The sequence below is a fragment of the Polypterus senegalus genome, chromosome 8 (genome assembly GCF_016835505.1).
Source record: "Polypterus senegalus isolate Bchr_013 chromosome 8, ASM1683550v1, whole genome shotgun sequence".
Lineage (NCBI taxonomy): Eukaryota > Metazoa > Chordata > Cladistia > Polypteriformes > Polypteridae > Polypterus > Polypterus senegalus.
The window spans coordinates 39,987,851-40,015,067 of record NC_053161.1 but is presented as its reverse complement, the minus strand read 5'-3'; the positions used below and the strand labels follow the sequence as shown (position 1 = coordinate 40,015,067).

The following is a 27,217-nucleotide window of genomic DNA, read 5'->3' as shown; positions in this document are numbered from 1 at the left end:
ACCTTTTGGCAGATATCTATTGAGGAAAAGGGATTTTTAATCTGCCTTGTATATGGGTATACAGAAATCTCTCTGCTTAGTACTTCTGTCCCAGTTTGGTTTCTGGTTTGTGTTCAGTGCTGCCAGGAAAACCTCTCACCTCTTATGACACTATTAGATTAAAAAGAACATGATGGGTGAATGGGTATACAAGAAAATATTTACACCATCAGGCTTCGAGAGACAGGGCGAGTCAATCTGTAATACAAGTGCTCTCTGTGTTTGGTTTAGTGGTCTTCAGTGTGGCCTCGCATTCCTCTTCTGTGAATATTAAGATCACTCCTAGATGCATATCAGCAACAGACAAATTCACTACATGGGTGAGTGAGCTGCACACTAACCAAACTGAATTGTGTTACACGGACTGTCGAGGTCAACTGGAAACATTCATAGGACAAAGGCATTCTCAGCTGCACTCTAGAATTTCAATAGCTGATGCCTGCTGTACTCAGAAGGACTTTTCTTATTCTTAAGGTTTGACTTTACCTCTCCTCCTCCAAAGGAGAAATCATCTGATGACACCTTCATCAACACAATTTTGGTGATGTGCCAACAAAAAGGGCTGACTAGAATGTGTTAAAATGCTGCCAGGAGAGTCCTGACTTGGACCAGACGTGATAAGCGTATCGTGCTGCATATGATTGAGCTACACTGTGTTTTTGTAAATTTCATAAATGTAGTGATATAAAAAGCTGTCAATTCCATCACCCTAATCACAATGCATAAATCTGCCAGACACCTGAGATCTTCTTCTGCTATTTTTAAGGCCCCATGTAGTGACTTTCAGCTTTAAGGTTTGAGGCCCCTGCTATGTTCATCTCCAAAGGCCTGTCTGTGAACTGCCATCAGCACCAGATCTTACATGAAGCTTCTTTTTCTCTCTTGCATTTTAGACGAACTGTTTCTATCTCCAGTTTATTTCCTGACTGATTCCTTTGTATTATGCTAGGTTTGCTAGCAAGAATATGTGAGTAGCAACCGGGAGAAAACCACAAAGTCAAAACCAAAAACAAAATGAGCTGAAACTGATAAGCACTCTTAAGTTCAAATCACAAGTCAAAAATTTGAGTTACATCAAAAATCAAAGAAACACAATTAATAGGATTTAAAGGCACCAAAAAGATTGTTGTGAATCCGCAAACTCAGAGAGCAAAGTGCTTCCAAGTATGACTTTTTATATCTGTCTCACCAATAAATGGAGGTCATGACCTCGGAGGACACACCCCTAACAACATTAGAGGTTGTACTATGCTATCCATTTGCATTTTTACCTTTTACTTTCTAAAAGTAATTCCTTCACATATGTAAATCCTATAAAAACACAGAGTTATGATTTGGAATCTTCAACATAGTGAAAAGGATGTGTGAGGCCTCCTAAAGCCCGTCAACTGGGCCAGCACCTAAAGAGGCTCACCTCAATCCAAATAGTCCCCCTACCGCTACCTGTAGGCTTGGGCCTAAGCAGACCTAAAATGGGGAAACTTGATTTTAGAGTTCAAAATGCTTTTAATGGCTCAGAATATCCAAAGATACCTTGCTAGGAAAAGAAGCCATGAACAGTTCTAGCTTGAAGAGATATTTTGAAATGAATACATCTTTAAAAATGAGGGTATTCTTAAAAAAAACAAAAAAAACAAATATGCTCAAAAAACACCACTGTGACTAAAAATGGTTAATTATTTTGAAGCTGACGACAAACATACAGAAATGAAGTACTGACTTAGAAGTCTGATATCAATTAGATAAGCACACATTTGGATTTACTTTGCTGGATTAGATATTTTGGACACTTCTGATCAGTCCTTTAGCTGGAGAGTGGCTGACATCAGCAACACTAAATTAGCCCCACAGTCATGCAATAGTATAAGAATCTTAAAGTTAGAGCTTAGCGTCCATCTGAACATTTTGGACCAAGAACAGGAACTCAGTAAACAGCGCACATTTGTTGATCCTGAAAATAATTTCCTTTAATTATCTTCAACAATTTCATAGTTCACTATGTCAGAACTTCCATCTATGTAAATTGAACAATGCAAGTAAAATGGCCACCTTAAGTCAGAGTATCCAGCACTGAGGCCATAGCCTTAATGGCGGGTAAGTTTCCACCTTTTCATATCCACTGATGACATTTGTTATTAGCAGCCAAAAGTATTCAGTTATGAAGGTAAATGCTAACATTACTCAAAGTTATTGTCTGCTTTTTTTTTTATTACTATTTAATTTAATATTGTTTCTTTGTATCAGTATACTGCTGCTGGATTATGTGAATTTCCCCTTGGGATTAATAAAGTATCTATCTATCTATCTAATTATTGAATACCAGCCCAGCATGTATCTAAAAGTAAAGCATTTAAAACAAATGGGGAAATTTTGGGAACAATGTGCATGCAAAAAAACGGGTCTTCATCATAACTGGAGCTGATTGTTTGCATCATCATAAATTTTTACAGCTAAACAGTTCCACCGTCACAAGCTCCACACCAAAAGTATGGCGCTTTTCCACTGCATAGTACGGCACGACACGGTTCAGTACAGCTCACCTTGGTTCGGCTCAGTTTGCGTTTCGACTGCAGTTTAGTACCGCTTTAGAGTGGGTGGGATTATTCATGTGTCGTTATAGTTGCGCCCCTCTACTGCCGTGACACCGTGGAACTTTTACAACAACACGCAGACAACGACAACACTTTAGCTCGACGACGCGCAAGGGTAAGCATCTAAAAAAAGCACATCACTAGCTAACTTTTATCACTGTTGCAAAGCATAAAATGAACTTAACTGCCAGTATAACATTAAAATGCTGATTCTGTATATTACAGATCTTCCACATTTTGCAAAAAAGTCGCCGCAACAGACCATCTGTTTGGACATTTAACTGTGCTTCAGAGTGGTGGGATGTGATTGTTCCCGGTTTTACAAACACTCAGTGGCTGGAGAACTTTCGAATGTCTGAAGAAACATTCATCCATTTATGCAACAAACTGCGTCCAGTGATGGAGAGATGGGACACAAACATCCGCGTGTGTGTACATTTAAAGAAAAGAACAGCCAGTGACGCAGTAATGACGATTTTCTCTGGCCAATCAGTGACCAGCAGAGTTTACACGTCACGTTTTGGTAACGGTTCGGCGCGCTTGAAACCTCGGCTGAGGTGGTACTAAAAAAAGGACCAGGTACCAGGTACTGTTCCCAGTGGAAAACCCCCCAAAAGTGAGCTGAACTGAACCGTGTTGTGCCGTACTATGCAGTGGAAAAGCGCCAGTAGCCAAAGCAGTTTCTACTGGGGAAGCTCCAACCTAATTAGAAATCACTAAGTTCACTTATATGAGAGCTGCCAAGTAATTCCATTAAATAAATACATGTTCAATAAAATGACAACAGAACAAGCTAAAAGATCTAAATAACAAATAAGCAAGATAAAAAAATGTTAATTTTGTAGAAACATAATAAAGAAGACTGATTATTTAAAAATTAAATTGAGAAAGTATTTCATTAAGCTTAAAAAAACTCCTAAGCAGGAAGGCATAAGGAAAAACAAAAAAGGAAAAACTGGACAAACCTTTCAATACCTGTTTAAACAACTAAATCACAAAATGTTTAACATAAAAGAACTGAATAAGGTTGATGGATGCATATCATGGCTACTCTTTCTGGCCCTTTCCCCACACATGTCCTCTCCCAGCACAACAGAAATATTTTATTGTAGTGTTTTTTCATCAGAGGTTCCAGTATTGTCATCCCAAAGAAGATCTCAGTCCATGGTTTCCAGCTTGGTGAAGAAAGCTTTCTATACCAAGGTATCTTTGAATGAAGACACCAGTAAAACTCATGCAGTCGCCTTCTGTGGGGATCTAAAGAATATAAAGAGGTTTTGTGGCCAACCAGCCTGCAATTACAATTCAGTTTATTTTTGTATGGCACTCTTTAATAAGCATATATTGTAAATTACTCAAACTATGTTGAAATTATAATCCTTGCTGTTCTAAAGGGTGTAGATTGTTGTGTAGTAAGTGTAGATCTCCACGGTTGGATGGTCTTCCACCAGAAATACTGTCCATATTTTGCAAACAATTATTTACTCCACTCTTCCAAATATTAAAAATGAAAACTACTGTCTTGGCAGTCATAATCACAGTGAGACATTATGCAGGTGTATTGCTGTTGGTCTAGAGGAGCCCCAGTAACGTTTCTTGACACACTTTTGCTAAATAATGTATTGGCTGAAACTCCTCAATTTGTGTCACAGAGAGGATATGAAGCATTGTTCATAATGGCACTCAGTTGTGTTTTAATACTCTCCTTTGCTACTATCTCCTGGGATCAAGATGGTGTCCCATAACAGAGACGACCGTGATTTATTAAATAGTGTTATTACCTTATCAAAAAAAAAAAAATCTTTCATTATTCTGGCCATAATCACATTCCTTTTGAAAAGGGTAAGAATCCATCTGAGCATTCGCATTAACAATAGATTTCCTTGTTCTAATGTAATGGCAACGCTGATGGCAGAGCTACCTACCCAGCACCTAGAAGTTGCCATCTTCAAATAAATTCACCCAATGATACCCAAATATAATTCATAGCTGTCAGACTGCAGGCAACATCTATCAGCTCCAACTTTCATTACACAAAGAGAAGGTATTCGATTTTATAGACTGGGCCTTTAGATTCAATAGTGTGAACCATTTTATAATATGATCAAAACCGTTTATTCTTCCCCTTTAAAACTTACAAATTTACAAGTCCAATTTCACATCCACAAAAGTGCTTTCTCCTATACCCTCAACTTGCCATTGTCGTCTGTAAATATCTGATTATCCCCATCAATATACACAATGTTCCCCAAGCAATCATGCTATACAAAGATGATATTCTGTCTTTATGGGCTAATGCTCTTCTGGATGTCCCCCACATTAACTTTAACCAATTTCATTCCTTTAAAAATAATGGTCCAGATATGCTCTTTTCTACGTTGTAATGTCATTAAGATGTCCTGGCACTGATGTTACTGCATTAGGACAGGACACTAACTGCACCTGTGTTCTACAGTATGGAAAGCAGTCCTTCTTCATTTGACCCTCTATGCCCAGCCTGACAGTAAACTGACTGTTACTAAACTGAATTTGGATCTTTTTTATTTGACTTTTGTCAGCACCATGCTTACTATCTCCCTTCTAGTCTAGCTGACTCTCCAATTTTTGATTTGATTTCATATTTAGTGCACACTTTGGAATATAGTGAAACAATGGCCTAGGCGATAAACCAAAGTCAAAGGAGCAAGTAAAACTCTTCATCATCATTGTGAGCTCACAAACAAGACAGCAAGCTATCTAGTGACCAAAACTAAAAGCTGACAACCATGAAAAGACATTCACAAAATGGTGGCAACCACACCAAAATCAAAACCACAAAACTGAATTGTGAGAATATCAATGAAAATTAGAAACCACCAGCAAAACATCTAATTTTTGCACAAAAGATTATTGAGATGACAAAACAAGACAGAGTGGTGGCTCTCTGGTTAAAGGACCTGTACTGGTAAATGTAAGATCGCTGGTTAAATTCTTAGCCATGCCTGAAGAAATGTTGCTCCATAGGGTTATTAAAAAAATTACAACTTCCTAATGCAAGGAATTTATCATTGTCATTTGAAAAATGATTATAACCATTTCGGATTCAATTGAACATAATTTGACTACCCTCTATTGTTTCCCTTCAACTCCCTCAAACTAAAGTAATGTCTCCCAAGTCTTGGTTCTCTTACATCTCATGGACTTCACCACGACATGTCAATCATCGTATCTCCTTTCACTCCTAAGCCCATCAGTGCATCAGCACACTTGGAAACATTTCTGCTGGCTTGGGGCACAGAATGTTCTAATAGCTGCAGTTCTGGTTCAGCTCCTTTCTGCACTTTCTTCTACCACCTTTGGCAGAGGTCAATATTTAAGATGTGCAGTTTTCCAATATCTTCTCCTCCTTCCTCCATCTTTCTTTTGGATTTATCTTATTCTCTGCTTCTTCTCTGTATGCTGCATTGTGTGAAGATGCCTTGAAGGCTTTGCAATTCCAGTCAACTTGGAATTATGATCTCCAGTTATCTGATCCCTTATACTGGAATACGATTTTTGAAAAGTCTTGTTCTTTTAAAAACCTTGATCACTAACCTTCTCTGTTCACATTAGCACACTGCTTGCACCATACAATCAAAAAGTGTTATTCTTACCTCATACCTCTCTATTAAAATCCCATTCTCACCCCATATGTTTCTTGCCAAGGACATCTCTGCTCTCTCACTCAACTCTTTCTCTTCATCTTTTCCCACTTCTATGCAGGGATCATGTGCTTGCTCAACCTTCTAAACACAGGTTGGTCCTGCACCTCCTCCTCAGTCAAACTTCTTCTTCAGAGCCACCTCTTCTTTGGCCTCCCTTGCTTTCTTCCTCTCATCTCTGTATAGTAGAAACAGGTCACCCGCCCAGTCACACACATACATAAGGTCAATCAGTGAACTCAACGTGCAATTCATTGGGCAGAAAACTGGAGTTCCAGGAGGACAGCCCACAGTGCCATGAGGAGAGCATGCAAACTCCTTACAGACAATAACTAAGGTGGGGTTCAAACCAGTCATGCCTACTTTCCCACTGCATTAGAAGAACTGTGGAAGACCATCTGGATTTATATGGAGGTAGGCAGTTTCTGGTGGTGACCCCTGCCTCTTTGAGACCACCCACAAAACCTATAGAAGATAACAAAGCTTATGTACAGTACAAAGGCAAAACCGAAAATAAAGAATGATGCAAGGATGCTGGAATCATATGTCAGCAGTGATGACCACTGCCCCACTACAACAGAAGATATGCTTTGATATTTCATTGTATTCTGCATTTCACAAAGTAAGCAATTGAAAAAATGGTGGAATTGTTAAACTACGGAAATGGATGATTTAATCTAAACTGAAAGTCCACACACCACTATAGCCATGAGAAACAATGGAGATTGGTTAGGGGAGGAGGCTAACTTGATTAAACGCTTTTATGTGCATATCATACTGATAAGAGAAAAGTTGTATAACTATGGTGACGGGGTGGTGCAGCGGTTAGTGCTGCACTCTGATGGATTCAGCATCTGCGCTTTGAATTCCACACCTGGCTGCACATGGAGTTTGCATGTTCTCCCTTTGTCTTCATGGCGTTTCCATCCTATTTGCCCAGAAGCCATGTGTTGGGTTAATTCCAAATTTGTCTAATTTAAATGTGAGTGTTGGCGTGTATGCCATTGGTCCCTGCAATGGACAAATGTCTTGTCCAAGGCCTTTTTTCTTGAACCTGAAATTTAATTGAGGTTTGACAATGTTATTTTATATTATTGTAATTGTGGAAGGACAAATATTCTCACAATATAAAGTATGAACAATATTAGGTGTGTTAGCATTTATGTTAGAGAATGTGATTACTAATCTTTTCGTTTCTTGAACCCACTTAACTCATTTCATGAATGACTTCAAACCTGAAACGTAATTCTTTTTTTTTTTTATTGGCACTGAGCACAAGAGTCACGGTGTGTCCCAGTTACATGGCCATACCTACCTTTGGCAGTTAAAACAGTCAATGCAGCAATGACACTAGTAATTTCTTTTAAATGGAGTGCGATTAGTGAATAACTCATGTTGACAGCTTCCTCACCAATTCTAACGCCTACCTGTGTATTAAATATCTTCCACCCAATCCGTGACAAACACAGTCTCCCACAAATCATTTCTTAGCCCGGTAACTCTTGCCATTGTGGCAGTTTTAAAGCAGATCTTGCCTCCTTGTCCAAAATGAGGTCACTTATCTGGCTCTTATCCTGCTGGTGTGAACTTCTGATTATTTTTCAACAAAATGAGAGGTCACTCCTTGAAGGTGGTGCAGAGATTGATCTTTTCATTTAAGTGTTATCACATAATAAATTTACTGGGGCTCTTTGTTAAGTCAGAGGCATAAGACCAAGCTGCCCCCTCCTCGAAACACTCATTGTCCAGTTAAAGAGCTCACAGCTGGTGGCACCACAGAATTGTTTAATGTGAAAGACCCCTTTACCCAAGGGTACTTACAAGATCAGAGTCCAGTACAGTATTTGCCTGCATAAATGCCTTTCTTTTCATCAGTGATTGTTTTGTAATGGACACTATACTTCAAAATTACACATCAATAGGAGTGAGAGAAGAGATATAAAAAAGGCACAGATTTATTTACCTGTCTTCATACAAATATATACATATATATATATATATACATATTATATATATATATACTGCTCAAAAGAATTAAAGGAACACTTTTTAATCAGAGTATAGCATAAAGTCAATGAAACTTATGGGATATTAATCTGGTCAGTTAAGTAGCAGAGGGGGTTGTTAATCAGTTTCAGCTGCTGTGGTGTTAATGAAATTAACAACAGATGCACTAGAGGGGCAACAATGAGATGACCCCAAAACAGGAATGGTTTAACAGGTGGAGGCCACTGACATTTTTCCCTCCTCATCTTTTCTGACTGTTTCTTCACTAGTTTTGCATTTGGCTACATTCAGTGTCACTACTGGTAGCACGAGGTGATACCTGGACCCTACAGAGGTTGCACAGGTAGTCCAACTTCTCCAGGATGGCACATCAATACGTGCCATTGCCAGAAGGTTTGCTGTGTCTCCCTGCACAGTCTCAAGGGCATGGAGGAGATTCTAGGAGACAAGCAGTTACTCTAGGAGAGCTAGAGAGGGTCATAGAAGGTCCATAACCCATCAGCAGGACCAGTATCTGCTCCTTTGGGCAAGGAGGAACAGGATGAGCACTGCCAGAGCCCTACAAAATGACCTCCAGCAGGCCACTGGTGTGAATGTCTCTGACCAAACAACCAGAAAGACTTCATGAGGGTGACCCAAGGGCCCCATGTCCTTAATGGGCCCTGAGCTCACTGCCCAGCAGCATGCAGCTCGATTGGCATTCGCCATAGAATACCAGAATTGGCAGATGCACCACTGGTGCCCTGTGCTTTTACAGATGAGAGCAGGTTCACCCTGAGCACATGACAGAAGTGAAAGGGTCTGGAGAAGCCATGGAGAACATTATGCTGCCTGTAACATCATTCAGCATGAGCAGTTTGGTGGTGGGTTAATGATTGTCTGGGGAGGCATATCCATGGAGGGTCACACAGACCGCTACAGGCTTGACAAAGGCACCTTGGCTGCCATTAGGTATCAGGATGAAATCCTTGGACCCATTGTCAGACCCTATGCTGGTACAGTGGCTCCTGGTGCACGACAATTCCTGGCCTCATGTGGTGAGAGTATGCAGGCAGTTCCTGGAGGATGAAGGAATTGATACCATTGACTGGCCACCACACTTTCCTGACCTAAATCCAATAGAACACCTCTGGGACATTATGTTTTGGTCCATCCAATGCCACCAGGTTGCACCTCAGACTGTCCAGGAGCTCAGTGATGCCCTGGTCCAGATCCCCCACAACACCATCTGTCATCTCATTAGAAGCATGCACCGATGTTGTCAGGCATGTATACAAGAACACAGGGGCCATACAAAGTGCTGCGTATAATTTTGAGTTGCTGCAATTAAATTTTGGCAAAATGGACTAGCCTGCCACATAATTTTTCACTCTGATTTTTGGGCGTCTTTGAATTCAGGGCTCTGTAGGTTGATCATTTTCATTTCCATCAAGCGATGTGGCATCCTTTCGTTCCTAACACATTACCCAGTCTATATCAGTATAGATATCCAGGAGGATTTCTTTTTCCCATTGAGATCTGATGTGTTTTCAAAGTGTTCCTTTAATTTTTTTGAGCAGTTTATATTATAAGTGAGGCATAAATAGTTAAAACTATTTCATGGAGTTTTAGAACCAAATGTCAGAATCCTGAATGGATCAAGTTCTGTACTTTGACTCCAGCAGATTACCATTACTGTTTTCAAGCCATTCCTGTGTAGCTTTGACTTTAAGCTTGAGGTTATTGTCTTGCTGGTAAACAAATCTTCTCCCAAGGTACTTGTTTCTTACAGACTTCGTCAGGTTTTCCTCCTGGATTTCTCCGCATTTGACACAATGCTGCCATCGCCTTGCTTCATGGTGCCGATGGTGTGTTTCTGATAATGTTCCAAACATGGCCTTTACTCTGATCACCAAAATGCTCAATTTTGGTCTCATCAGACCATAGAACTTTCTCCCAGTTGACCTCAGAATCTCCCATGTGCATTCTGGGAAACTCTAGCTGAGATGTTTTATGTGTATGTGGGTTTTGTTTTTAATAATTGGCGTTTCTTTGTTACTCTCCCATCAAGCTGTGACTGGTGTAGCACCCAGGCAACAATTGTTGTCTGCTTAGTCTCTCCAAGCTCAGTCATTGTAGCTTCTGACTTCTTTACAGGTCTATTGGTATATCTGATTATCCCCATCAATATACACAATGTTCCCCAACCAATCATGCTATACAAAGATGATATTCTGTCTTTATGGGCTAATGCTCTTTTGGATGCCCCCCACATTAACCTTAACCTATTTCATTCCTATAAAAATAATGGTCCAGATATGCTCTTTTCTACGTTGTAATGTCATTAAGATGTCCTGGCACTGATGTTACTGCATTAGGACAGGACACTATTTTAATCCTTACTAGGGGGCTTCGCCCCCTGCTCGCTTCACTAATGCAACCCCAGCCTGTGCTACATGCCAACCACTTAGCATCTCTGTCGCTCTGCCATTGTGAAGAGGGGGGCTGAACACACCCCAAGGAGATGCGATCGCTCCTCTGACACCTATTCTTAAATGGTGATACAATGAGAAACACATACAATTTTTTTTTACCTCCTCTTTGCTCGATCAGCTGCTGGCTTGCTGCTTTTGCCATTCCATGTGATCTGCATTTCACGAGGCACACTTCTGTCATATCACCTATGTCCACATATTTGATCTCTTTTCGCTTTACCTTTTTATCAATATTGCATTGGAATATTTGTGGTGGGCTGGTGCCATGCCTGTAGTTTGTTTCCTGCCTTGCACCCTGTGTTGGCTGGGATTGGCTCCAGCAGACCCCCGTGACCCTGTAGTTAGGATATAGCGGGTTGGATAATGGATGGATGGAAGCATTGGAATATTGTTTGGAATTACATTCAACACATGACAACGCAACGTATTAACTGCCCGTGAGTGAATATTGTTTCTTTCTCTCTACAAGACATGTGTCTGACATAACCACTCAGGACTTTTCCAAATCTGTTTGCATAAGCTCAACTAAACATCTGTTGTGGGCATGGTTACATCGCTTGGGACGAAGACTCATCTCGCGGGAGGTGAAAGTGTCTCTGAGACAATCACGTCTCGATTCCTTCCAAGATTTTTTTTTTTATAATAGAGAGACTTGATCACACAGTTCTCGTGGACGGCCTGCTCTAGACAGGTTTACAGTTGTGCCAGACTCTTTCCATTACTTAGTGATCCAATTAACTGGACTCCAAGGGTTATTCAGTGACTTGAATATTTTCTTGCCTCTGTTTCCTAATTTATGCTTTTCACAGAGATGCTTGGACTATTGTTTTGTCTTCTTTGTGTTGGTTAGGGCAGCATACTGACTCACCACAAGTTAGACCTTCCAGATAGAGGGGCTTTTACACTACTGCTGTGTCTCAGGTAAATAACTCGATGCAGGGCCACAGTTCAATTGACAACTACTTTATTTCAAACATTAGCCTCAATATAAAAGAACAGTCTGATGTAATCAAAGTAATTTTGTGGAGAAGTATATTTATCTTCTATGGATATTCGTTATACCAAGGCATAGTATACAATCCTTTAGTTACCAAAATAAGAGTCCTATCCTACAACTATCATCAATTGAAACCCCTTGACTAGAGACTGATGAGCTCTGTTTAACTAAATATGTGACTTCTGAACTCATATGTCTGCACCAGTGACGATTTACAGCAGATGTGTCATAATAAAGGGGGTGAAAACTTAATACAATCAGTTATTTTCTAATTTATATACCTACTTGTGTAGAGATCTGTTTTCACTTTGATATTAAAGCGTCTTTTTCTGTTGATTAATGTCAATAAAGTAAGAAAAATAAAAATACAAAATCCACTGTGATTCAGAGTTGTACAACAAAAAAAATTAAAACTTCTGAGTGGGTGAATAGTTTTTTTTAGGTACTGCAAGTATTTAAAATTTACTATTCACGTAGACCCTGAAGAAAGATTAATAAATAAAATAAAATGAATCTTGCAGGTATTTACACATATTACTGTAAGTGTAACTTAAATAGTTTTGGAGCTTTGCCATTGTTATAATGGTGTCCAAGGTCACACTCAAGCGCCTTTTTATTTTATACGTGACACATCTGATGGAGCAGTTTGGTCAGGCTGGGTTTGGTTCAGTAGCTCATTCGCTTTTTGTGTACCTTTAGCACATTCTCCCCAGGTCTGGGAGTTTTCTTCTCGTATCCTAATGATTAAGTAGTGGTGAGTGTGACCATGTGTTCTGTGATGGACTGTTGCTTCTCCTAAGATTTAATCCTGCTTTGTGCCAACTCCTCTCAGGGTAAGCCCTGGCACAACATGGACTGAGACCTGGAAGAAGTGTTCGAACAAATAGATGGATAAACTTTAGCACTATCTTACAGTTGGTCTACTGTCCCTTCACCCCTGACTGTAGCACCATCTTCTTCTGAATGCCATTGCTGCCCTGAATGCCCCCTAATATTCCTACAAATCTGTGGCATGTCTACAGAAACATCAATAGGTGAGGGCGATAACAGAGAAAAAAGGTAAAATAATGAGATACAATTGATACTGATGAAATAGTAACTCCATGATAATCCAAAAACCAATGTACATAGCAAAAGAAAAGCATTTGTACTTACTGGCATCGTACAACTCTGATGGATGATGTGTGTTCGTTTTTAGTTTTGTGATCAGATTTGCATTGAACATCTTCAGATATATTTTAAATAACAACATAAAATTGTTAAAATAAACTCAGACATTACCATCACCATCGAACGCCCCCAGCCCCAAAGGTCACTTATCAGATTATAGGATTACAGTATGCCCGAGTAAATTCAAAGGAAAAGGAGCAGCAGATACGGCCTACCATCCACAGAGTGAAATAAAAGCAGATGTAGAGTAACTCAAGACCCCTGTGGCTAGCGGTTTTTGTTCCATCCTGTTTCCCCAATCAGTTTGTCATTTTACTTCTAATTTATCTTTTTAATTGGTTGGTCCTTTTTTCTTCTCTTATTTTGCATTCAGAAAAGAGAAGCAGCAGTGTGAGATTTAAATTCATTAGAGGAGGAGGAGGAGGTTAGGAGCACGCGCTGATACAACACATTGACGCACCCACCATATGAAAAGCCAACTCAGGATTCCAGATTAGGACCCAAGCGCAGCCATGCAATGGGTGACACCTCAGCACCACACTCGTTCAGATGGAGTGGAACAGTGGGAGGTTTTTTTTATGGTAGCTGGAGTGTCAATTCTGGCAACAACCCTCAGGTTTTCCCCTGCAGGTTGGAGGGCCTACATGCAGGGCTGGATGCAGTTTAATGTCATACCCAGGACAGAGCAATCTACAGAGTAGAGTCTCTTTTGGCATTTACGGGATTCAAACCGACAACCTTCCAATTGCCAGTGCAAATTCCTAGCCTCCGAGCCACCACTCTGAAGAATTTGTACTTTTGCCATAGTTCAAGTTCTTTACACTCTTTTGTCATTTTTTATTAATGCTCCTTTATCTGTGGAGTTTGCTCTCTTAATTTTATCTTCTTCTTCTTCTTTCGGCTGCCCCGATTCTGTCCTGATCATCTTGCTCTGTTACACCTGCTACCTGCATGTCTTCTCTTACCACAATTAACTAATCTCACACCTCAATTGTATTCTGCTAATAACAAATACAGTGATGAGTGGAGCAGACATGGGGGCAAATGACACAGAATGGTAGGCAGCAGCTCCTTCAGTGTCAAGACGTGCTCTTATAAGGAAGTAACTGTAAATAGCGAGAACAAACGAGTGAAGATGATGATGATGAGCATGATTAAAATCTAACCACTAATTAAATTTCATATAACATATATTAACGCTTTTCAGTGATGCTAGTTTTGAAATTTCTGATGTCAAGCCTTTCATCATTCTGTGTCATTTACACTGGCATCAGATGTGTTGCTTGTTATTTCTCATAGTTTTTAAATAAGGGATGTAAACTCCATAGTAAAAAAAGGTGAGTTAACAGCAGGAAAAGAAAAGAATTTTAAATCATGAATATAAAAATGAGAATATTTCCAATTTCTAAAGAAGTAAATCTAACCTTACTGCTCTTTTCTAAATGCAGAATAAGAGAAGAAAAATAACTCAGTGAATTAAACAATGAGATCAACTAAAGTTAAAATGGCACACTGATTGGGAAACTGGCTGGAACAAAAACCGGCATCAAGGAATGGGCTGACAATGCAAGTCGTCTGTCAATCTGCCCAAGACCAAACATATGGCAGATTGTCATTTTTCAATGTTGGAACCTGAGAACTCAAGCAACACTAGTTTAAAGAAACAGTGGGTAAAACTCAAGACTTCCAGAAAGAGGCCAAAGATAATTTTTTGTAATTATACCAAAAGAGAGAGGTCACTTGTGAATAAAAGGGAGAGAAAGAGCCAAGAGTTGTTGGAGGAGCAATACTTGGAGCAGAGAAGTCAACCAAAACTTACCAGAAAACAGATACATGAGGACAGTCCCAGAAACAATTGCAAAAAGTACAGAGAGAGAGGACATTCAATCGATTATTTACTTATCTGGCTGAATTTGGTTCCATTTCTTTTGCTTTTCCAAGTGGAGCCCAGGCTGGTGAAGTGACCTGCTTGCGATTGCATGGTGTCAGTAGCAGGATTTGAACTCATAGACTCGGGGTTTGAAGTCCAATGCATTTGCTGGCTACAAAGCTGGCACATGGGCCCTATGTACAGTGCATCCGGAAAGTATTCACAGCGCATCACTTTTTCCACATTTTGTTATGTTACAGCCTTATTCCAAAATGGATTAAATAAAATTTTTTTCCTCAGAATTCTACACACAACACCCCATAATGACAACGTGAAAAAAGTTTACTTGAGGTTTTTGCAAATTTATTAAAAATAAAAAAAACTGAGAAATCACATGTACATAAGTATTCACAGCCTTTGCTCAATACTTTGTCGATGCACCTTTGGCAGCAATTACAGCCTCAAGTCTTTTTGAATATGATGCCACAAGCTTGGCACACCTATCCTTGGCCAGTTTCGCCCATTTCTCTTTGCAGCATCTCTCAAGCTCCATCAGGTTGGATGGGAAGCGTTGGATTGGTGGATTGCTGCAGAGATGGTTGTCCTTCTGGAAGGTTCTCCTCTCTCCACAGAGGACCTCAGGAGCTCTGACAGAGTGACCTTTGGGTTCTTGTTCACCTCCCTGACTAAGGCCCTTCTCCCCTGATCGCTCAGTTTAGATGGCCGGCCAGCTCTAGGAAGAGTCCTGGTGGTTTCGAACTTCTTCCACTTACGGATTAAGGAGGTCACTGTGCTCATTGGGACCTTCAAAGCAGCAGACATTTTTTCTGTAACCTTCCCCAGATTTGTGCCTCGAGACAATCCTGTCTCGGAGGTCTACAGACAATTCCTTTGACTTCATGCTTGGTTTGTGCTCTGACATAACCTGTCAACTGTGGGAATTTATATAGACAGGTGTGTGCCTTTCCAAATCATGTCCAGTCAACTGAATTTACCACAGGTGGACTCCAATTAAGCTGCAGAAACATCTCAAGGATGATCAGGGGAAACAGGATGCACCTGAGCTCAATTTTAAGCTTCATGGAAAGGCTGTGAATACTTATGTACATGTGCTGTCTCAGTTTTTTATTTTTAATAAATTTGCAAAACTCTCAAGTAAACTTTTTTCATATTGTCATTATGGGGTGTTGTGTGTAGAATTCTGAGGAAAAAAATGAATTTAATCCATTTTGGAATAAGGCTGTAACATAACAAAATGTGGAAAAAGTGATGCGCTGTGAATACTTTCCAGATACATTGTAAATGAACATATGACATAAAGCATGCGATGAGTGAGATAGACATAGCAAATATATTTAAGTCAGATATGTTGGAACTTTCTATTCATCTTCAATAAAAGGATACTTTTAAAAATCTGAAATTGATGGAACTGAATGAAAATCATATTCCCAAACAGGCATAGGGCCTGCAGGATGATTTCCATAGCATAGCATAAAAAGCTGCAACTGGCTTCTGGGTAGGGAAGAGAGTAAAGAATATTAATAAAGGAAATGTTGAAAGCAGCATGGAAGATAAGGAGACTTCACTAACTAAAAGAAAAAGAGGAGGGAGGTTAGTTCTTATGTAATTTTTCTCACCATGAAGTGTTGTCTACTGTTCTCCATATTAATAACATTAAGATCACAAAAAATGAATAGTGTTAATTATCTGTCAAGAAAAGATGGTAATAAAAATGAATGAAGAGGTAAAAATATGCATTTGCCTTTACAGTGCCAAGAATTCTTACTCCCTGCACACAGTATGGGACATCATGGCTAATGTTAGCCACTGCAGGAAGAATCGTCATCAGACTGGGATCCCCCCTTAAACAGTCAGTAGGATGTTGAATGAAACACGTGGCCCACTGTGTCCAGCCACCCAGTCAGTCAAGACTCCAGCCTGCTGGCGTTCGGCTCCTCTGTCCTAAATCCATGTGTCATCACTCACGGCCCATCCCCCCCCGAGCACCCTGACCCCGGGAGGAGCTGGAGACGAGCTGCTTCATAAGCTGAGATCCCATTCCAGTAGCTAAACCTGGGATTTAGGTTGCCAGCCTTCTGGTGCAAAACATTATTTATAATCCATTATGCAGGCTTTGCTTGCTCTTCATTGATTAGGACAAGCATGTGTGTTTAAAATGAAAGGTGTGTGTTTATATGTGAGAAGTTAAGAGGAACTTGGACACAAAATTTGAAATTACATATTCTGCCACACAGAAATGCAGTCAAAAGAGTCCACCACAACATTTAGTAAATTAAAAATGGAAACAAAAAATAGCAGGAACTTCAAAGGAAAATATAGCGAGATTGAAGCACATTTCATCATTTCTCGTCTGTGCAGCATGGAAAATTAGTGGTTATGAATCAGACTGTCATCCTTTGCTGAAACCGGCTAGCTAATTATAACTCAGGGTCACAGAAGATCAAAGCATTGAGTGATAATAACAGTAAAAAAGAAAAGATGACGGCTCTATGATCATGAGCTGCAGAGTGGACCCATGGGGATTGATCTTCTAGGTGTGGCCCTCATGAATTTCTCAAGCTCATTTTCTATAGCAGGCAGCATGGTGGTTAGCATTGGGTTCTTAATGTAGTAGCTATTGCACATTTGGTGCTCTGGTTTTGCACCACACGTATGAAAGATGGGGATGTTAGGTGATTTGCTTCACTTTTAGTGTGTGCATAAACTGACGCCCCTGCTTTGACCGATTTCTGCTGTGTACCCCATGTTACTCCATACCCAGTGGCCCTGTGCTGATACAAGCAGGTTCAGATACTCCATGTCTGTGTGGATTTCTCCCTCCATCCTAAAGAGAAGCACATTAGATTAACTTTCTACACTAAGCGGGCCACATCTGAAATTGGGTGTCTGTAGGAGTTGGCCTCTTGTAGGCCTGGAGCCTGATTTTAGCGCAACGTTGAATCGGACTAACCAGGTTTGAGAATGTAAAGTTATGAGTTAACTCCCTAAAGGAGACGTCAGATCTCTAGAATGACTGCTGTTTGTTCATTATTTCTGACAGTATGCTTCTAAAGTTATGGCTTTCTCATAACTTCATTTTAATTTAATCCCGATGCTGCGCATATTTAGTTTATTATCATTACTATTCCTGGTGGCTCCAAAATCCGTACTAACCCCTACTCTCTCTTCTGTTCTTTTTCCAGTTTTCTGTGGTGCCGACTCACCACCACCACCTAACCAAAGCACCATGATGTCCCTACATTGATGGATTAAAGGCCAGAAGTCCACATGACCGTCATCATCAAGTCCTTCCATGAGAACCCCAAATACCAAGAGGACTGATCATTTATGTTAGGTAGAATGCCCAGAAGGGGTTGGGCGGTCGCATGGCCTGGAACCCCTGCAGATTTTATTTTTTCTCCAGCCGTCTGGAGTTGTTTTTGTTTTTTCTGTCCTCCCTGGCCATCGGACCTTACTTTTATTCTATGTTAATTAATGTTGTCTTATTTTAATTCTTACTTTGTCTTTTTTGTCTTTCTTCATCATGTAAAGCACTTTGAGCTACATTATTTGTATGAAAATGTGCTATATAAGTAAATGTTGTTGTTGTTGTTGTATATATCAACAAATGTGGTCAAACTGCTTTCCAGAGATAAAGGAGCTCTAAGTGAACTGACACTCCCACATTTTTGCAGCTTTTATGCACTTTTGTACAATGTGATCCGACATTCTATGTACCAGTGTGGTTATTTGGGGCTGCTCTGTTCTCATCATTAGAGTGACACGCTCACCACACACATTCTTGGGGTACATCATGCTTTGAGCAAAGAATATTCCAGAAAGGCTCCAGAAAAAGTGGCTCAAAGCAGTCATTGGCAATGAGAACATCTTACAGTTCCTCAGTCTAAGGGGAGGTGAAGACAATGAATTCATTTTGTCACAGGCTTATTAGATGATGGATGACTTTATATAATTGACAACAGTCCGTCTATATTCAAATCTGCTTAATCCAATATGGGGCTGCATAGGTTAGAGGATGTCTTGGTAGCATCAGGTAAAAGGCAGGAACCAACATAAAAGTGCCAATCCATCACAGTGTCCACTCATTCTTATGGAACCCATTTAGAGTTGCCAGTTAAATCAGCAGACACGTCTTTGGGACGGGAGAGAAAATCTTGCATAGACTCGAGGAGAATGGAAAACTCCTGAGAGCCAAATGGCTTTAGCCGACAGTAGCATGACCCACTATAACTATTCTTTATTGCAGTAGCTAAAGCAGGCAATTCTTTATCAAGTTGAACAGATTTAGATATAATGGGAGGAAAAAGGCTTTGTGTTAGTGTTTCTGCATGGATGAAAGTCAGTCCGGTCAGACACAACTGGTGCTTCTGCCTCTCTGTATAACACAAAGCAACAAAGACAAACCAAAATCATGCTTTTATATTAGAAGCCTAATCTCAATCCAAGTGTTAAAAACAATAAGCAAATGTTCTAGATTAATGAGAACATTATTATTAGTATTTTTTATTTTTTTTTGCATTTGTATTGCATTGCAGCATTTTTGCACTAACTGGCACCTTCTTTCCAACCACAGTTAAACTTACCTACTTGTTTTTGGTAAATGAATGAGTGTGGGTGCTGGAAGTACACTTGCAAGTGCTATATCTAGCATGAAGCTGGACATAACACACCCAATACTCCCAGAATATTTCTCTATAAAAATGAACTCTTCTGTTTTCTGTTGTCTTTTTGTCAGTTCAATGAAATATCAGTGAACACAAGCCCTGGGCAGGATGCCAAGCCATTGCAAAGCACATTCATGCCTTCTAGGCCAAGTTATGTCATTACAAGGTTTTTATTACCATGTGTACAAAGTATAGCAATATTATTGCGTATATGAAACACGTCGCTATTCTTCAGCACCATGATTAGAGAGTAGAGCAACCTTACCTCAAAACGTCTTGTCTTCTTTACTGGAAAATGTTCCGAAATAATTAGTAAATAATATCCAGCTCAGCTGAAATATATAAGTAAAATAGTAGTCAACATCCTTTTTCACAACAAGAAATATTGCCTTCTAATGCATAATAAGGTAATAATTAATAATAAAGTAATTTGTAACTTTGCAAGCAATGAAAGAGCATCTGGTTAGCCAGCTTTGGTTTCTGGTGACTGTATCTCCAGATTGAAGAAGGGAACTTCAGTAAACACTGACAGATCATATAAATTGCATACAAAAAACACAGAGTATCAAGTGCTATGATGTGCAAGATGGTAGATCTAGACTTGCATTAAGGCCTGCAACCCCACACACTTTTGTGATGTTGCATCCTTTAATAAGATTCCAAATTGCTGAACAGCACAACTTTGAGTATTGACAAGTATAGGTGGGGGAAAAACTGATGAGCAGAATATTACAGTTTTTTTTGTGCAATATATTATTGTTACACAGTGGATAAGAACTGGGATTATTTTAAACCATTTATGAGAATATACACATAATGCATTATATTACACAAGGTTGAGGGTTTTTGGAATGGTCCTCGCAGCCTACAAACTTGGCCAGTGTTGAAGATCTGTGGTTAGAAGTTAAAAGTGTTGGCCACACAAGAGAGACCAAGGATATCTCACAGATGGAAGCGATTTTCAAGGAAGAATGAGGAAAAAAATTCAAACCAAATATTCATAACTGGTTACAAAAATGTTGTGATTTTTGCCAAAGGGAATGTTACTACATTTTGGATTTGTTAGGTGCCCAACCTTTGCAAATGCCACATTTATTCTTATGTTTTTACTTTTTTTAGTTCGAGTAAATCATAACTGCACATTAACATTTTATAAAAGTACCAATATTTAAATTTGTTGTAGAAGTTGCATTTTTTTTCTTCAAAGTTCCATAAAAAAATATAATTTAGCCATGGCACTGTATATTCAAAGCAGCCATAGCTCAGAAGAGTTAATTTCTCAGGGAGCTAAATTTAAAAGTGCCATTGCATGTGTTGAGTACCAAACTGTTTATATTCCCTGACTTGCTGTGGTAACTGATAAAATACTTAAATTCCATCTCCAAAAATAATCCACCTAAGATTAACTATCTATTGATCATCTAAACCAGGGGTCTCCAACCTTTTCTCCCGAAAGCTACTTTTACAAAATGAAAATGGCCGAGAGCTACTCAAGTTTTCCAACGTTTATTCTCATAGCTTATTTCAACCCAAACAAACTGAATAATCTTGGTTTTGCCTGAACATTTATACAATGTTGGTGCCCACAACTCACATTTTGCATTAAAACATCACAAAAAATTTAATTCACCTGCAAGTGCATTTTGTATGTCTGTGTGCATATTCTAGTGTGTCTCACACTACTGAATTAAAACATGAATGCTGTCAAAACAAAGCAATTGCAAACACACAGATATGACTCATTCATTTGTCTTTTTATTACATGTCACTGTTTCACTTCACAAGGGTATTCACATGTCCAGTTGCATGTATGATGTGTTTTTTAGTTAGTCAGATGACTGGCACTGCATGGAGTCAACAAGAGAGGTGTATGGTGGAATGTAGCCACTTAAGGCGCTTTTCCACTGCATAGTACGGCACAGCACGGTTCAGTACAGCTCACCTTGGTTCGGCTCAGTTCGGCTCGGTTTGCGTTTCGACTGCAGTTTAGTACCGCTTTAGAGTGGGCGGGATTATTCACGTGTCGTTATAGTTGCGCCGCCTCTACTGCCGTGACACCGTGGAACTTTTACAACAACACGCAGACAACGACAACACTTTAGCTCGACGACGTGCAAGGGTAAGCATCTAAAAAAAGCACATCACTAGCTAACTTTTATCACTGTTGCAAAGCATAAAATGAACTTAACTGCCAGTGTAACATTAAAATGCTGATTCTGTATATTACAGATCTTCCACATTTTGCAAAAAAGTCGCCGCAACAGACCATCTGTTTGGACATTTAACCGTGCCTCAGAGTGGTGGGATGTGATTGTTCCCGGTTTTACAAACACTCAGTGGCTGGAGAACTTTCGAATGTCTGAAGAAACATTCATCCACTTATGCAACAAACTGCGTCCAGCGATGGAGAGACGCGACACAAACTTCCGCGTGTGTGTACCTTTAAAGAAAAGAATAGCCAGTGACGCAGTAATGACGATTTTCTCCGGCCAATCAGTGACCAGCAGAGTTTACACGTCACGTTTTGGTAACGGTTCGGCGCGCTTGGAACCTCGGCTGAGGTGGTACTAAAAAAAGACCAGGTACCAGGTACTGTTACCAGTGGAAAACGCCCCAAAAGTGAGCTGAACTGAACCGTGTCGTGCCGTACTATGCAGTGGAAAAGCGCCATTAGGTTCACTCTAATGGAGTCATTTAAAGGTTCATCTGTTAGTCTTGTTCTGAACTTTGATTTCATGACATTCATGTCAGAAAAGGCAGACTCACAGAGGTATGTAGACCCAAACAAAGCAGACATTTTCAGACCTGCTTGGTGAAGGATCTTATAGTTTTCTGGCTCTACTAAGCTCCAGAAATGCTGAGAATGCTGTTGAGACTTTAAACTGCACATTATTTTGAAGGTTTACTAATATATAAAATCCAATGTCTCTCTGTCTGTATGTCTGTCCGCTTTTCACGAGAGAACTACTTAACGGATATAGATCGGGTTTTTTCTAGAATTTGCTTGAACATTCCAGTTGATTTTGTGACTTCTTTCATTTCACTATGTATCATAGTTCGCTTGCGGTACCGATTCATTTGTGCGAATCAGAGATCCACGCAACGGGCTGTGGGGTTGGGCTCTTCTCCATCACTCGCCAGCTTCAGGGCGTGTTCCTTAACTCTGCTAAACTAGTGAATGAGAGAACAATTGAATTCAACTTTGCTTGATATTAAAAATAAAGTGTCACTTAAGACTTGATGAGTTTGAGTCCGGATATTTTCTTAAGTGTATGCCACATTGAAAATATAGATTGCAATTCAGATTGTGGATCGTGATTTTGTGTTAAAAGGATCATGATATAATTTTTTGGAAAGATCAGCCACCCCTAATTTGACTAATCAAGTTTTCAAATTTATGTAGGATTTAGTAACCCTTTGGTGAGCTACTTGGAAATGGGTGGTGAGCTAATGGTAGCTCGCGAGTGATATGTTGGAGACCCCTGATCTAAACCCACTTGATTCTAAGCAGCATTGCAGAGAAGCTGGAATCTACTCCAAGGCAGGAACATCCCATGACAGGGTGAACACACAGACACAGACATCTCCAGTTCACCTAGCCTGCATGTCTTCGGACTGTGGAAGGAAAGCAGAGCACCCAGAAGAAACCCATGTAGACATAGAGAAAACATGCAACTCCAAGCAGGTAGGACCTGGATGTGAAATCCAGCCTTAACTAAGTGCAAAACAAACCTGAAAAGTTGCATTATGGAACAGTGGGTAGTATATACATTTTTCCTGGTTCAAAACATATTGATTAATCCATACACAAAGACAGTTTTCATTTACTGTTAAGAAAGCCATGTAGATGGAGGTCTTTGATGTGCATTCGTTGACAAGGAATGTGGTATACAGAAAACTAGTGAGTATAGTTCTAAACCTTATTACCAGTCACAATTAAAAATGTATTTATTGGTGTAACAACAGAAAAAAAATGTTGGGGCACCAACCGGGTCACCCCTTTTAATCTTTGTAAAGTTCAAAAAACTTAAACAAGTGCTCAATTGTGTGTAGAATAGTAACAAAAAGGTGAAAGTAAATAATGAAAATAATCAGCCAGGTTAAAGTACGGTCTGTACTTGGGTGGGAGCTCCATTCTGCTCTCTCCAGAATGAGATAACCTATGCAAGGAGTACCTCAGCTTTATATTGGAGGGACTAGAATGGGAGGAGTCAGTTGCCCTCTCTGGGAGGTTCTTTGAGGCTGTAGAATAAACCAAGATAATACCATTAGCGACATCACCTCCTTCTGTCCTAGACTGGTACAGTTTACCTCCAATGGGCCCGGAAGGTGAACCACAGACAAATGTGTAACAAATGTCACAAAAACACTCTTAACTCACACAGTAGAACAAATGCTTTGCAAAACCTTACGTGAATCGCATGAGTAATACAGTTGTTAAAATGAAGAAAAATCAGTAATTCATTATTTGCTCATGTAACAATTTATTGTAGAAATATTTACATGTACTGCATGCTTTTCTTCTGTACTGTTCTGATGGTAGTTCTGGTGCATTTCTGAACAACCTGGTTTAGTGTGAATACAGGAAATCCATATTATTAATTCTTTTTGACATTTGAATAGCTGTTTTTTCCTTAGAGAGCAAAATGTGTTTAAATAAGCAAAACACTTTTTCACAGGCAAAGAAATTTATACAAATAACATCTTTTTATTTTATAAAACAGTAAATACATGTTTCTGTGTTTTACTAAGAGTGAAACAAAAGTTACTTTTTAAATCAATCACAAGAGTAAAAAAAAAAAAATATATATATATATATATATATATATATATATATATATATATATATATATATATATATATATATATATATATATATATATACTATATATATATACACACACAGGACCCATTGCATTAAGAGGGATGGCCAAGGCAGTCTGATACAAACATCCTCCATGGTAAAAATAAAAACACCTAAAGAAACAATTCAAGACAAAATAGCCAAATGCAATTACATGCTTAATCACTAAAACATAATGCATTATCATTTCATATTACTGTATGGGTAAAGCATACAATAACTTATGTTTAATATTTGACATTACTGATAAATCCAGACACAAAAATTTGAATGACCAGAGAAAACAGCTTATAGCCACTTTTATTCTTACAAGAGAGGAAGTTGTTACTGGACACCAATGAAGAATTACTCACTTTAAATTATCAGTGCTGAGAATCAAGTAAATTAATTTCCATACAAGTTAAATAATCCAAGGACTTCATGAATAGAGCCATCTACCTTTTCCCTGAATGGAATTTGCAAGTTCTGAGTCACTGACTTCCAGAGGTGATTGGGACACTGAAAATGAGAGATAAATAAATAGTTGTCTAAGCACCATTGAAGATTTATGTTCATGCTAGAATGACCATAGATTTGGTTTATATCAATCTATAAAAACAAGAAATCATGTTAAACTTCATAAAACAACATGTCCAGAGGTTGCCTCATTCCTTTAATCAAAATGTATAATATTATTACCTTGTAATAGTGCTGAACATGCTACTGCTGTGCCTTGCTCGTTCTTATTGGCAAAATATGTTATGATTACTCTGGGGCATTGCTTTTTGGGAAATTCCAGCACTCACACTGTCTCTTAAATGCACACTACACATGTGTGCATGCATAGCATATACACAGAGAAATTGTCACAAGTGTATGGGTTTGCATGTATCTAAAGACATAATGTTTGCACCATGGGCACAGAAAACTTTTCACACAGTTAGGCATTTGAATGTCTTTATATTAACCTATCTGACCAGAACTGTCTTCATTTGGCTAGTTTTTATTTCATAAAGACTGAAATGCAAGAAATAAATAAACTTCAGATGAGCATAATTGTTTAACAACTCAAGAAAAAGAACCAACTGTCAATAAAATAATAACAATTTATACTCAAAGCATGATGGTGTCATTTTTAAATTATTTTGCTCTTTCAAAGTCCCACATCCCTCAGTCCAAAACTACTGTGCTCTGTCTGATTGCACCAGTTTATTTTGGAGCTTCTTGGAAGAAAATAGAAAGACATTGTTCATCTTTAGGACGATGGTCACTGCTCCAAAGTCACCACCTCTACTGCCTGTCCATCCAATGTCACACTGTTCTCTATTCTCGTTGTGACTGGTGCCATAGCAACCTGAACAGGTCTGTTACCCTGGGCTAGGCTGGTGACCACAGTCTGATACATGCTCACTGGTATCTGGACAAGACCTGAAATGGAAATGGAGAAAAGAAAATTGATTAAAAAAAGAGACAATCTTACTGTACTCATTGCTCCCTTACAATTTAGATCACAGACTTGTTTCTTTCTGTTGAATCACAAGTTGTTTTAGGTTTATAAAAAGATCTAAGTAAAATAAAGGAAACTGAGTTGTCCGGCTGCAGGAACATCTGAATGTTCTCTTGTTTAATCCAAAAACTTATTTCTGCTCTTAGTCTGTAGCCTCCAAAACAAACAAGAAATTACTGTTTTTCTTTACTACCAAACTGTCATTCAACTTTATGTGCTTTTATCCACTTGTAGATTACATAACTACTATAATTTCACTGTATAAAACACTAGGCTACTGTTCTTTAATAACCTTATTTGTGTGATCTGTTTTCATAACGTGTGTCTACATAATGTGTCTTTTTATTTATTTATTTATTTATTTTTAAATCAAATCCGGCATGGGTGTTATAAGTCTGAAAAGCCGCCGTGAATAATTAAGGGTATAGCATGCTACAGCTTATTCCACTGGCGATTTTGCGAACAAAGAGTTTATAAAATTAATGATCTGTATGCTGTTTAAATCGACTTAAAAATCACTTCATCTACTCAAGCGATCACATGTGTCCCATATACCTTATACTAAACAGCTGTAAACTTGCAACATGCCTGATGTTGGCTATGTATTGTATAGTAAGTTATTTCTAATTATCTTTAAGTATATGTATATTTGACCAGTTAATTACTTTAAAGAAATGTATTTGTATACTGTACATATCAGCCATCCTGAGAGTTTATAAGAGAGTCTCACAGCAGAAAAGACTGTTAATTTCTTACAAGATAAGGCAATAAATATTGGGTGAAAGTTGAACTCATTATTTTGAACATTTGGAAAGAGGCATGAGGAAAGCAAAAAGAATATTGAATAAGACTGACAAAATCAGAGTACATTCGATATTTGACCAGCTTAAACCATTGTAATTCTATTACTTTAAACATAAAAGAAATAGAATTAAACAAAAATTCAATCTTAATTCAAGCAGGATGCACCATGACAAACACTTTTTTATGTTGATTAGAATGGTTTCTAGAATGAGTATTGCATGTGGGTGAATGTGGGTGAATGGAAAGGATGCGAAATGATGAAATACTGTATAATATTATAATAAACCATTATTTAACAGCATTATAAGTTAATCATTTGCTAAAGGAAACCCTGCTAAGAAATGACCAATGAAAGAGGTTTATGATGGTGCATCACTAACATCCAGCTCTTCCTAATCCTGCAGGCTGCAACTGCCAACTGTCGTCTGGTGTAGCCTATAGAAAAGAACCTGGTTGGTACTGTAATAATTTTATTAGTGTTGTTGTTGTTATGGGGCATTTGCAGATGTGATGTACACACATGAAACGGTGTGGTCTCCAAAGTGGAGGT

General features: G+C 38.9%; 1 protein-coding gene across 5 annotated transcripts in view; it reads right to left on the bottom strand.

Annotated features, from left to right (window-relative positions):
- Positions 1-24,416: 24,416 nt before the first annotated feature.
- nrf1 (nuclear respiratory factor 1) overlaps positions 24,417-27,217 on the bottom strand; it is a 112,753-nt gene continuing 109,952 nt past the window's right edge. For all 5 annotated transcript variants that reach the window (XM_039760991.1, XM_039760988.1, XM_039760992.1 and 2 more), the window contains one exon: positions 24,417-25,784. In XM_039760991.1, coding sequence (XP_039616925.1) covers positions 25,624-25,784 — 161 coding nt within the window. In that variant the 3' untranslated portion in view covers positions 24,417-25,623. The remainder of the gene's footprint in view (positions 25,785-27,217) is intronic.